General features: G+C 45.5%; 1 protein-coding gene across 2 annotated transcripts; it reads left to right on the forward strand.

Annotated features, from left to right (window-relative positions):
• The first annotated feature begins 62 nt into the window (after positions 1-62).
• Positions 63-11,199, forward strand: TSTD2 (thiosulfate sulfurtransferase like domain containing 2). Of its 2 annotated transcripts, XM_080362693.1 has the most exons (9): positions 63-204; positions 343-629; positions 1,764-1,872; positions 3,495-3,620; positions 5,513-5,618; positions 7,254-7,372; positions 8,012-8,170; positions 9,084-9,222; positions 10,529-11,199. In XM_080362693.1, the coding sequence occupies exons 1-9, from the start codon at positions 100-102 to the stop codon at positions 10,786-10,788; spliced, it is 1,410 nt and encodes a 469-aa protein (XP_080218819.1). In that variant the 5' UTR covers positions 63-99; the 3' UTR covers positions 10,789-11,199. The 2 variants fall into 2 exon arrangements, with proteins under 2 accessions (XP_080218819.1, XP_080218820.1); XM_080362694.1 differs by lacking the exon at positions 3,495-3,620.
• Positions 11,200-12,692: the final 1,493 nt, after the last annotated feature.

The following is a 12,692-nucleotide window of genomic DNA, read 5'->3' on the forward strand; positions in this document are numbered from 1 at the left end:
CGTGCGCGCCGGCCCGGAGGACTTCCGGGCAGCGGGGCCGGGGGAGGGAACGGGCGCGGAAGGGAAGCGGCGTGTCTGGAGCGGGGCGGCCCCGCGGCGATGGTGCCGGACGAGGCGCCGCAGCCCGGGCCGGGGTCGCCGCGGGGCAGCGCTGCGGCCGAGGGCGCCGCCGGCAGGAAGCAGCGCGCCTTCGCCCGGAGGAAGGTGGGCCGGTGGCGGGAGCCCGGGGCTGCGGGGCGCGCCCGGGGCTGAGGCCACCGTTGTGCTGGGGGAAGCGGGGACGGGCCGCAGCGGGTCCCGGGCGGGAGCGCCGGTAACGGGCGGCCTTGCGGTGCGTTTCAGGCCTTCTCGCTGTTCGTCCAAGCGCGGGAGGTGCCGGGCGCTGCCGTGCGGTGGCGGTGCTGCCGGCTGGCGTTCGAGGAGCTCTCCGGCATCCACCGGCATGTGGCTCTGCAGCACGGCGGGGACATCGGGCGGCAGGCGGAGCAGGCGGCCGCGGAACGGAGCCCCGCGGGCGGCCCGGGTCCCGCGGACGCGGCGGACGGGCCCGGCGGGCGCTCCCGCGGCGACCCCGAGATCTGCTGCGCGCTCCCGGACACGAGCCGCGTCAGCCACGGCGACCTGACCAGGTAACGGAGGCCCTGGGTGGGCTGGGGTGCGGGGCTGGCTGGGACCAGGGTGATCATCAGCGGAGTGATGATCTTCTGACACCGCTGCGTTTTCTTGGCAAAGTTTAGTCAAATGGCACTGCAGAAAGAGACTTTCCTGGTTCTCCTTTAGATGGTCAGACGATTTGGATACCTTCTTGAGATACCCCGTTTCCCTGAAAATAAGACCTACCCCAAAAATAAGCCCTAGCATGATTTTTCGGGATATTTGAGTATGCCATATTCCAAAAATAAGCTCTAGCTACAGTTCATTAAAAAAATCAATTTAAATAATGTCTCGAAAGTTATACAAGTAAAAAAATAATATGTTTTGCAGCAAAAATTAATATAAGACCGTGTCTTATTTTTGGGGAAACAGGGTACTTTAGATCAAAAGGTGTAGATACCCTGCAGGAGTCACTTGCTTTATTTTAATTCCTTTCACAGCTGCTCACGCCCATGCAAATTACAGCTGTGCTGATAGATGCGCTGCATTTTTTTGATAGTACAGGTGGGAACTTAGGAGGATTGAACTGTCAGAGCTATGTCATTCTGCATTGTTAAAGCAGACTTTTACAGGTATTACTGGACGGCTTAGATCCATAAGTAAGGAAAGGTCATAACAGAAAAGAGTAGAACAGCCAGATGTGCTCTGCGCAGGTGCCTTTTCTCGGCTCATTCAAGTACCTTAAACGCTTCTTAGTTATCAATAAATAGGTTCATGAAAGTGTTTCTGACTGAGAGGGTTTGCATTGTGCTGCTCAGAATGTTGGTACATACAACCTCACTGAAAATTTTGGCTTTTTAAATTTAGATAGCTCAAGCACTTGAATGTTCAAGTGCAAGTGTGTTAATTTAAGCGATTAATGGGACACTTGTGTGCACAGAAAACAGGAGTTCTTTGTCCTCTGTGTTGAGAGAAACTTGACTAGAGCACAATAAAGCAAACCCAGCAGTGCTGTTCCCTCCAAAGTTCGTTTGTTGTTTTGTTTTTCTCCCCACATTTGGCAGAAAAAAATTGTCTGCTTTTTAAAGGGTTAATGCAATAGTATAATTTTGTGCTTTCAACACTAACATCCCTTTCCTATTTGTTCATCTTTTCCATGCCATGGACAGCAAGGTGGGAGAAGTACTTCTGTATTACTGCTACTGTGAGGTGAAGGATCCAGAGAAACTCTGTGCTTGGCAAAAGGCTCTGTGCCAGCATCTGCATCTCACTGGCAAGGTAAGGTTTTAAGCAATGGTTGTATTCTTAACAAAAAAACCAATAAAAACACAAAAAGAAACCCACCAAATCATTTTCTGTGCTTAGTGGATGAGGCATGTGGAGAATCAAGTGGTTTAGCACCATAAGATGCTAGTCTGTTATGATTTCACTAAGAAAGGCACTCAGACTCTCTGAAGCGTAATTTAAAATGCTATTTAAGAGCTAACACTATGAAGAAAATACAGATAATCTTATATGCCTTTTGGTGGTGGGAACCCTGAGTTGTGCAGCCTCTGATCCATGCACAGCACACTGTGCAGACCCTGTCCTTGCGAGAGTTACTCCATTTCCATCATTGAAACTGTTTTTCAGGAAAACCAGTCTTTTCATCACTCCTACAGAAATGATATTCACATAAGAACTTCTTGATGCACTTTGAGATAAAGGCAAGGACGCACAGGTGGCATAGTCACTGGTATCAGCAGGGGGCTGCATGCAGGTGTCTCTGCTAGGGTTGTCGGGCTGGGTTTATCCTGCAGCTAAAGGATACGTGCAGCACAACACAGCACGAAGGCCCAGCTGGAGGTGCAGCATCGTGCAGCGTGGGTCTGGGCTCACTCCGGTTAACTCCTCAGTGCGCAACAGTCTCCCAGTCAGAATCGCTACATCAAGCTGCAATCCATACTGTCAAGAATGGGATGAGGGCAACCCACAGACCACACCACAGGACTGCAGTGCTCATTCCTGCACAGCTTCTGTGTTCTTTTCACTCCTGGCAAGAGGAGACCAAGGAGGAGAGTTGGCTTCTCTAGCTAGCCTCTCGAGGCTGTGGGCAAAGGTGACTCTTAGCCTCACAAAGTTGGTGTTCCTAGGCTGGCTGTGAAGAGAAGGGATTTTTCAAGAGGGCAACTCAGACTAGGAGGCTATTTGTCTTCTTAAGTAGCATCTCTTTCTCTGCCAATGGTAGGCACTTCTATGTTCTACATCAGCACAGGTCTGGGAGTTAAATGTCCTAGTGCGTTTACCTCTTTATTTGCTCAGCTGTCTTGACTGGTGGTTGGTATTTTGCTCTCTTTTTTTTTTTTTTCATTCCCAAGACAGGTACAGCATTTGCCTTCTCCACCAGTGGTTTTTTCTCACTTCTTATATTTAGTCTTTTTTTTTTCACCTCTTCAGAGTTTTTGTTCATTTGTGAGTGCTGGAGATAAAATGACTCACACCGAAATTTAAAATTACATGCAATATTATGCATATTCACATTTTCCTTTTAGCTGTGTGAGTCATTGAGCATGATCCCATTGTTCTTCCTGAGGCAGACTTCCAGTGGGAATTTTGATGCTGACTGCAGGATTGCCCTGTTAATCAGTTAGCATTTCTCTGTTTATTGCACAAACTTTTTGGACTGTCTTTTTGTCATGCTTTTGAAATCGCTCAAAAGTGATTACTGGGTTTTTATTCATATTTTATTTACTTGTTAATGTTCAACTTCAGTATAACCATCTTTTCCTTCCTTCCTTGGTAGTCTTTCTTCTGGGCATACTTCTGTGTCTGCCTTTTTTTTCCCAGTTATATTTTACTAATTCTACTGTGATATGTTTTGCTGCTACTAAGCCTTAGCCTCAGCTTCTCTTACCTTCCAGGTACGAGTTGCTTCAGAAGGGATTAATGGGACAGTTGGTGGAAGCAAAGTAGCCACCAATCTCTACATTGAAGTTATGCTTTCCCAGCCTCTGTTCAAAGACATTTTGTGTCGAGAGGATTTCAAGGTATGAAAAAAAAATTCTATATAGACATTGTTAATGCAGGATGTTTAATTTTTGAAAAACAAGCACATTGCTTCTTGATACTATTCTGCTCTAGTGGTTCTGCTCTCTCAGCACTGCTCTAAGCCAAGGGTTCCTGACCTTACTTTGTTTAGATCTCTCTGCTGGTTTTCACCAGCAGTAGCAGTTGTCATGAGCTATGGGTGCAGTTGCAAAGTCCCTCGTACAGGTGAAGGAGGGTCTGTGCTCTAGCCCCACCATTCTTCAACGAGCATTTACTCCAACTTGATTGCCAAAACCAAGGCAGCACAAGGTACACTTAACCAAGCAAAGTATTCTCACACCCTCCTCTTCACACTAATTTAAGATCCGTGCCTAGAAGCCTGCTGGCTTAGGTACATGCAGGCTTTGGTGTCCATATAGGTGCACTGTCAGCACTGGATGTCTTCTCGAGAAAATACACGGGCAGAGTCAAGAGCTTTCTCCCTACTCCAGTTAGTGCCTGACTGGAGGGAGAGTGAGGTGCTACCTTCTGCTTGAGCCTGAGCGTGTGTGCCGATTGCTATCCTGAACTGGTGATGGCAGCTGTGGCTGGCACTGTGTGGCATTCAGGTAGGCTTTGGCTGCCCCAGCACTGTGGGGACTGCTTCCTTTGTGAGGCAGGAGGGCTGCTGCTTTTGTTAGCATTCTTCTTTTCCACACCGTTTTATCTGCAGGGAGTACTGTTTTGTTTTCAATAAACAACTAGATAAAAGAGAACTAGTGAAACTTAAATCCCATGTAGAGCTGCTGTGCTGATTCAGTCTTATCTTTTTAACTGTCTGTTGTGCTTGGCTGAATTTCAAGTGTAAGTGTGTGCTGTTAGTTGCGGTGACAAGGAGATGCAAAACAAAAACAGAGATGGAATTTTACTTTGACCTTGGCAAAACCTCCAACCCTGCATGATCTCTCTCAGCATTGACAGTCATGTATTAGTACATGATGGTATTTTCTGTTTCACGGTTCCTCTGCATGCTGTGTACCCAAGTAGGTGAGTTTTGGGTCCCTGTGCCATGAAAACATATGTGTTAGAGGTGTGAAAATGGCACTTGAGGCTATGAAAATATTCACTGGCCACTGTAGCTGGTGCAGGTTGATTTCTGTGATAGTTGGGACCGTGCTGCACACCACTGCACTTTTGTTTGAGTGTTTATGTGCTTTAGAGTGCCTAAGCCACGTTTGAAGCTCAGCCCTGCAGAAACTCTCACTTCCCGTTGCCTGCAGTGGAGTGCCTACCAAAACAGACTCCAAAGGGGAGATCCTGCACTTGAGCTTAGGGGGCCAGCAGGTGCCAAACCCCACTGTTGAAATATCTTGAGCCTGGCTTACCTCCCAAACGTCTCTTCCATACCCATGAACCACTGCAGTTCCCATCACACGTGTCATGAGCGGAGGCCCAGCTCTGCTTGTGTCGGAGGTCAGGGGGGCCTGAGGAGAGCTGCAGGGCCCAGATATGTCAAGATGATCTGTTTCTGGACATTATTTAATATTCCTGTCAGGGTCAGCATGCTCTGTAGGGGCCTTGACTTTCTCATGATAGGTGCTAGTGACTTTGTCTCTAAGATCTGTTCTCCTTCCCACTCCTCAGTGACTCCACACCTCATGCCACATGGTGCCTCTCTGATGTGCAGAGTAGTCACTGGGCCTAAGACACCCAACCTGTGAGGTTGTGGTAGTGGTCCACTGCCTAACCTGCAGGATTTAGAGTGTGCATTTCAGCAGGAGAGACATTTCCTTCCCTGAGCCACCAAGACACCTCCATATTCTAGTAAGCTGTAGCAACTAAAGTAAGTGGATAATTTTAATCTTGTCACCTGGCAAATTTTGATGCATTGTTCTTGTGTTTAACTTCTCAGAGCAGTGCAGGTGGAGCTCACTGTTTCCCAGATCTTCGAGTTGGAGTATTCAAAGAAATTGTACCTATGGGCATTGATCCAAAGATAGTGTCTTATAAAGAAACTGGTAAGTTGATTTCATGAGAAATAAAGCCTCTCACCCAAATGAGAGGTAAATGAAGAATAAAGTACCTTCATCAAAAACATTTCCGTGTGCCTGGTGGCCAGGACACGGGAGAAGCAGATATGGAAAATGATCTCTCACTGGTAGTCAAATTTACTGGTTCAGGGAATTCGCTGGCCCAGGTTTTGGTTTGCTAAGTGTTTAACTGCCTCAAGTTAACTTTCTGGTTTGTGGCAAGGAGTAACAGATCAAATGACACCAGGCAGCTACCTTGTTTTGGGGTAGGGACACATCTCGTCCTTTAGTCAGGGAGTAAGTCATTAGGCATCTGGGAAAGGCAGATGTGAGGTGACACTATGTATGATGGTTAGACATTTCAGTGCATGAATGTATCCATACTTGTTCTAAACAAGCTTGAGATTACTTAGAAATGATACCATATAAAAAGCTCCAGTGCTGTCTTGTGGTTAGCCTGCAGTAAGAACCAAGCTGTACAGGAAGAGCTTTCCATGGAGTCCTCTTGTGGATCCAGTGGATTAGAGTGCTGTGGATGCTGAGAGCTTTTCTTAGAAAATGCTAGAATCCTGCTGAAGCTTACAGTTTAGTACATAACATGTTCCTGTTCTAGGGACTGCTGACCTGGCTTTACTGGTGTTAACAGCTCCTGACTTTTACCAGCAGAACCAGGTTCTGAATCATGCCACTCCCCCAACACAGGCTGCATTTGTTTTCTCCTACCTGTAGCTGCTTAGTATGGATTATGCCCAATAAGATGTTACTAGCTATGCACTGGCCATGAGGACACTTACGTAGCTGGTAAGCGGGGCCACAACAAATAGCAATTAGCAGAGCAGTTTGGGACTTTTTTTTGCACCAAGAGGTTTTGTTGATGGTAGATTTCCACATCATCTTTTTGTGCTTTTATCCATCCGTATGTTCTTCAGTAGTTTTGCCAGGGGACTATTATTTTTTTTCCATTTTTTGGCAGTTTGTAGGATGTATTTTTCTCTTATTTTACAGCATTTTATGGTGATAGTTCCCATTAGTTGGGTGGGTGGTTTGCAGGGTTATTTTTTAATAAGGTGTGGGATTTTAGTGAGGGAGGTTTTTTGGTTTTCAGTAGGTTGGAAGTCCTAAGTCCTGAGCAGCCTGAAAGCTGAGAAACTTTATGTAAATTGAAATTGTATGGAAAGTGATACATGCTTATGGAAAACTTACACTTCTATCAACAGAGAAGAGTTCCATTGAAAAAAATAGCATTTCTGTGTGCTTCTGCACCTCCAGATGTAATGAAAGCCAAGCAGAAGCAAGGGAAACATTTTTCACTGTTTCAACTGTAAGAGTTGCCAGGGGACATAACGTAGACCATACAGACAGGCACCTGTCTCCTGCTGCTTCTGTCATGTGGAACAGTGTTGTGCGTGTTTTCATTTGCCAACAGGGAGCCAAATATAGATATACTTGTCTGGTTGAGTTGGGATGAAAAATCTGTGAACTATCACAGAAAATTTTTGGTTGGAAATCTGAGGAGAATCTCGATAAATGAGATCATGCATAACATTATTTTGTAGTTCTGCTTCTCACTTTCTCTTTTTTCTCTCTTTTCCTTTTTTCTTTTATTCTTTGTTTTTGTTAAAGGAATCCATTTATCCCCTCAGGAATTTCATAGAGAAGTAGAACAGTATTTGGCTCAGGCAAGTCAAGGACAAAGTGATACCATCTTGCTGGACTGCAGGAACTTCTATGAAAGTAAAATAGTAAGTGTTTTTGTGGTTCTTGTAGTGTGTTACACATTCTAGGGGGAAGCATTTCACATTGTGAGGGTGTAACCGTACTGGAAGAAGAGAATCCATATTCTAGAAGGGCAGTAAGATGTACAAAGTTCAGATTAGTAATGAATGTTAGACACAAGCAGCAGAAGACCTGCTCAGCAATGCAGCATGGAGCCTGCCTGGCTAAGTGCTTATGCAGTGTGCCGCAGGGAGAAGACAAAGTGGTCCATACAACATTAGCAGTGAATGCTGTATAGTTTGAAGTAAGAGTGGCATAATTTGTAAGGATGTTTTCCAGCATTTTTGCATTGTCCAAGATCTCATAAAGAATAAGGGCATCCTGCTGTCACACCCTCCAGCATTGTTGTGCTCATCCTCTCCCTGACAGTTCTGTTCTGCTTAGCTCCCTCTTGTATGTTTGGAGGAGGAGACATGCTGTGTCCAGAGTCCTCTTACAGATTTTAACAGGTATTTTGATGCATAAATGCAGTTGAGGATCTGCCTAAAGCAGCTGCAGTGAGCCGAGAGTCCTGCCTCAAAGGTTTGTTACCTTTCTCTAGTTTGAGGCACAGACCACGTAAGACTGCTTGTAACCAGTCATGTGGCCATCTGTTATTATTGCAGGGACATTTCCAGGGCTGTCTGGCTCCAGATATCAGGAAGTTCAGCTATTTTCCCAGCTATGTAGATGAAAACCTGGAGCTTTTTAAAGACAAGCGCGTCTTGATGTACTGCACAGGAGGGATCCGTTGCGAAAGAGGCTCTGCTTACCTACGGAGCAAGGTGAGATGTCATTCTGAGGGCGCAAGTCTCAAGACTGCTTTAGGGGCAGCCATACTTTCTATGGCTGGTGAATTCTTTTTGAGTAAAAACTGCTCAATGAGCAGGTGGGGAGATGAATATCTCTGACACACTTGCCTCACGCTGTTTGCCAAGAATGTGGGTAGTTTAATGCAGCTCAGGATGATCTGCATGGACTAGTGTCACAGCAGTGATTGCTCTCCAAAAGTAATTATATAATTCATTTGCCAAGAAAGGGTGTTTGTAAGTCTGCCATGCCCTTTGTAGCGGTGCTTTAGGAGGGACTGAGAGCATTGTGCAGTGTTTCCACAAGCTCTGTCTAGGTTATGCTCTGCAGTCATTACTGCATAGCTAGAGCATCTTGACATGGTGAAAATCAGCCAGTGTTTTCCCAGTATTGTGGGAAATTCACACTACAATGCAGACTGCATTGGTGTAATTGTGCTTTCCATCTCACTCTTCTGGATCCTTCTCCAGAGATTTAAACTGTGGGGGTTTTTTTGTTCTCTGCTGCACAAATATGAACCCAGAGAGATTCTGCTCCTGCTAATAGCTCACTACATAAAACCAGAATAAGCAGCGGTTCAGAGAGGTTCAAGAGCATTTGATTTGTGATGGAGCAAGCCTCCCTCAGCTGAGAAGGTTACCAGCCTTTTTTTAACTGTAACATTAAAGGGAATTTTGGATTAGTGTCAACAAGCCAGCATTGCGGAGCTGCCCAGTAGTCCCTGGTGGCACTGCCTAGAGTTGCGGGTGCACATGGTGCCATCTGATGGTCACTGAGAAGCTGCTGCTTTTCTTTGACCCCAGCATTTACAACATTTGCTTTGGGAACTCTGGCACACCACCACTGCCGCTGTCTCCTTCAGCTTTTCTGCTAATATGCTTTAAACAGGCAGTGTGCAGAGAGGTTTACCAACTAAAAGGTGGAATTCACAAGTACCTGGAAGAGTTTCCAGATGGATTCTACAGGGGGAAGCTGTTTGTGTTTGATGATCGTTACGCCATTTGTTCCAATGAGGATATCATCTCAGGTAGGACTAGATAATGTAAGTGCAGAAGGCTGGGGAACTATTGCAATCATTTCCACACAGGTGTGCAGGATAGGATCAGCCAAATTTGGCTGTGTAGTTCTTCTTCATATTCACTTTGATCTTTCAGTGCTGTCACTTTCCATGATGGTCATCAATTCTGTGGCTTTAACACATAAAACAGAAATTACAGAAAAGGGGGTCACTAAGCAGAGTTCCAAAGAACTGGGCAGTAAAAGGAAGCATCCCCTGCAAGAGCAGCTGCTGTTACTGAGCCATCTGCAGCACTCCCGCTGTCATTGTCCACAGCGCTGATCACACTGTGGTTGGTCAAATGACCAAACAGTTAAGTAGTTCTCCTGTTCTCAGCTGCTCTGTGCTCTAGTTACCTCACAGAACATCAGCACAGGCCACCAGGCACTGGGAGAGTGGTGGCACTAAGCTCCACAGCACTTTGCTATTTTCATGCTTTAAAAGTTTCTGTGCAATTTTAGTGACCTCTAGTTGAAGTCATTAAGAATGCTGCCTGGTCTTCTGGCTGAGGTTGCTCTTCAGGTATTGCAAATGAAATATCTGTTCTCTTCTCAGTTCCCAGGTACAAATAGGTGGAATTTGGCTCTAGCCTCTTTCAGGAAGCAGGGCTGGTTTTTCTCTGCGTGGGTAGCTTTCTGAGCATAAACCCCCTTCCTACTCTGCAGTTACTGTACACATCTTGAAGGTGCCTGGCTTGGTGTAGAAACAGAATATACTCTGGATACATCACAGGCATCCCTGCAGAAGTTTAAAGGGCAAGTGTTGGGGTAGGCACCTTCTTGATGGTACAGCTAAACTGAGCTGTAGCTTTCAATTAAAGGGTTAAAACCTGTCTGATGTTGTGGAAAGACTTTACCAGGACTGTAAATGACACCCCATCTGCACAAGCCATTGCTTTTAGGCGCAAGTCCCATGCCACCACCTTCCCCAGTAGGCAACGTTCCTGTGTACTGGTTTAATTACCACCAGCATATCTTTCTTATTCTCTTGGCAGGAAGAATCTTTAAATCTGTCTGACTGGAACTAGAGGAAGCACTAGTGAGCACTTTTTCCTAGTCCTGAGAGACAGCTGTCCTAAGTGTTTTTACATCAAAATCAGAAGTTAAAAATTAACTAGGTTCTAGAAGATCAAGCTAAAACAGGAATTAAAAACTTGGAAGACAATAGAGAGGCACTTAAATGAGAGATTGCAGCCCCCTGGTGCCACGGAGAACCTTCTGCAAGGGAACAGATGGGGCAAGTGGGTGTTAATTCTTTCTTTTCCTCCTCCCTCCAGCTTGCAGATACTGTGGCACGCTGTGGGACCAGTATAAACTTTGTTCCAGCCAGCACTGCCGGCAGCTTGTCCTGACATGTCCAAGTTGTCGCAACAAAGGTCTTACAGCTTGCTGTCCTGTTTGTCAAGAGAAAGAGCTCAAGGTGACTTCAAGGGCTTCAGGACAGACACTTAAGGAGGAATGTGAATGTACAAGCAGGCGGCCAAGGGTACCAATTGAACATGTCTCACAAAGGATGCTTGACACAGGAAAAGATTAATCTGTTTCATTAGCTAATCTGACACATGCTAATGTGAAGGGCTTCTATACCTAGATCCCTATCTGTTACTCAGTCAGGTTTGGATATTATGAAGATGTTTTGGCTTGGAAAGTCTTGTTCATATGCTGCCTTTAAGCCTAGAGTATGCCCTGAAAACCATCCATTACTTGACCATAAATTACCAGAGTGCCCAACCCATCACCAGCACTACAGGATTTCTCTCACTGGGCACAGTGTTGTACTGTGGCCTCTACCATGGGGATTTTGGAGCAGAGTGTGTGCGATGGGGCGCAGCTGCTCACAATTCAAAAGAGGCTGAAGGGGCGTAAAAACAATTTAATTCTTTTCCTCCTGCATGGAGATGGATCTGTCTGACCTCCCCATGATTGTGCATTTGCTTCAGTAGTTAGTGCTAGGGTGTGAAAATGGGATGTATCAGTTGGATGCAGGTGTGTGACCAGATTAGAGCTGAAGATGTTTTCCACACAAACGCCATCTGCCTGCATCTCTTGCTTTACACCAGTGAGAACTGAGGGGAAGTTACCTGAAGTCACTGACCTGACTCCTGTGTAAACCTGGCTGAAGGCAGCGTAAGGACCCCCCTTGTAGCTGGTGAAAAGGCCCACAGATCCACTTGGGTGTGACCTGTAGGATGAAGAGCAAAACTAATCCTCATTCCAGTGCTCTGTCTCCCAGGAATTGTTTCCCTCAACTTGTTAGTACATGAAATATCCAGGGCTCAGCTCTGCTTGCTCTAGAAAAATTGATAGCTCAAAGCATGTTGAAACTGAGATGCATAGAGAGGGGAGCACAGAGACTGTCAAAATACCAGCATTAGGACACTGGAAGTGATGCTGACGTGCATAAATGTCAGCAGCGGTGATAAGGAGATGCAGGTTCCTTTGACCAAGTTGAATAATTCAAGATTTGGGGAGCACCCATGCTTTGTAAATATGGGTCGAGTTTTTCAAAAGCTGTGAGATATTTATGCAATTTCCAGCTCCTATTAGTGGAGAAATTCTTTGAATTTGAAGGGATCCACAGCCTATGAGCTTCAAAATACTTCTCTGCCTGATGCTTTGTGTGCCTGATGCTGTAGAATGTAAAGAAAGGTTTTATTAATAGTGTAGAAGACGTGTCTTAACAGAAAAATGTCTTTGAAACTTACTGTCACTCTTGGTACTAAATAGGCATTCAGAAATCAAAGTAACTTACTGGTTTGTTGGGGATTTTTACTGGCAACTACTTTTAAAAGCAAGAAAATGGTTTACTCAGGTTTCTGCAGTTGCTTAATGACAGGGCAATGTTAGTTTCATATAGATTGTAACTTTCTCCCCCAGTGCTATGAATTCAGCAGGGCCTCGTTGTTGGCTTGACTAGCAACTTAATGACATGGGCATTGGTTCATTAAAGCCATGGCAAGCGTTTCTTCTTACTTGCAGTATCTATCGCTACTGTGAAATCAAGAGTTCAGCACTTGTCTTTATGACCATTCCTCTCATGATGCAAAGCTTCAAAGCTTATGGATGTCTCCTTTGGGAATCTTTCTAGGACGGTATTTAACAGTTACTCTGTGCACAATCCATACTGGAGAAGAAATTGGAAAATTCCCATCAGTAGACATCTTCAGTAGAAGTGGAAGCAGTACCCGTGGTCCCCTGGCATCTTGCCTCCCAGGCTTTGCTGGCCAGTTAACCTCTGTGCTTCTGAGGACTGGAGTGTTTCTGGAAAAACATGCAAGGTCTATTGGAGGCCTGGTCTAGAGCACTGATGGGAGTGCCTCAACTTGCACAGTATGCTCTCTCTTTCCTTCATATATTAGGCTAAAAAGAACACATTTTTATAATTCAGTATATCAGCAAGTCTGGAACACTGTAACCTGTTTGGAAGGCTGTTTCTATATC

Source organism: Nesoenas mayeri (assembly GCF_963082525.1).
Source record: "Nesoenas mayeri genome assembly, chromosome: Z".
Lineage (NCBI taxonomy): Eukaryota > Metazoa > Chordata > Aves > Columbiformes > Columbidae > Nesoenas > Nesoenas mayeri.

Bases quoted from the DNA above. Each gene is read 5' to 3' on its own strand.
- TSTD2 (XM_080362693.1), top strand. From the start codon at position 100: ATGGTGCCGGACGAGGCGCCGCAGCCCGGGCCGGGGTCGCCGCGGGGC. The intron at 1,873-3,494 runs GTAAGGTTTTAA...CTTACCTTCCAG, and splicing joins ATCTGCATCTCACTGGCAAG to GTACGAGTTGCTTCAGAAGG. The intron at 8,171-9,083 runs GTGAGATGTCAT...TGCTTTAAACAG, and splicing joins CTGCTTACCTACGGAGCAAG to GCAGTGTGCAGAGAGGTTTA.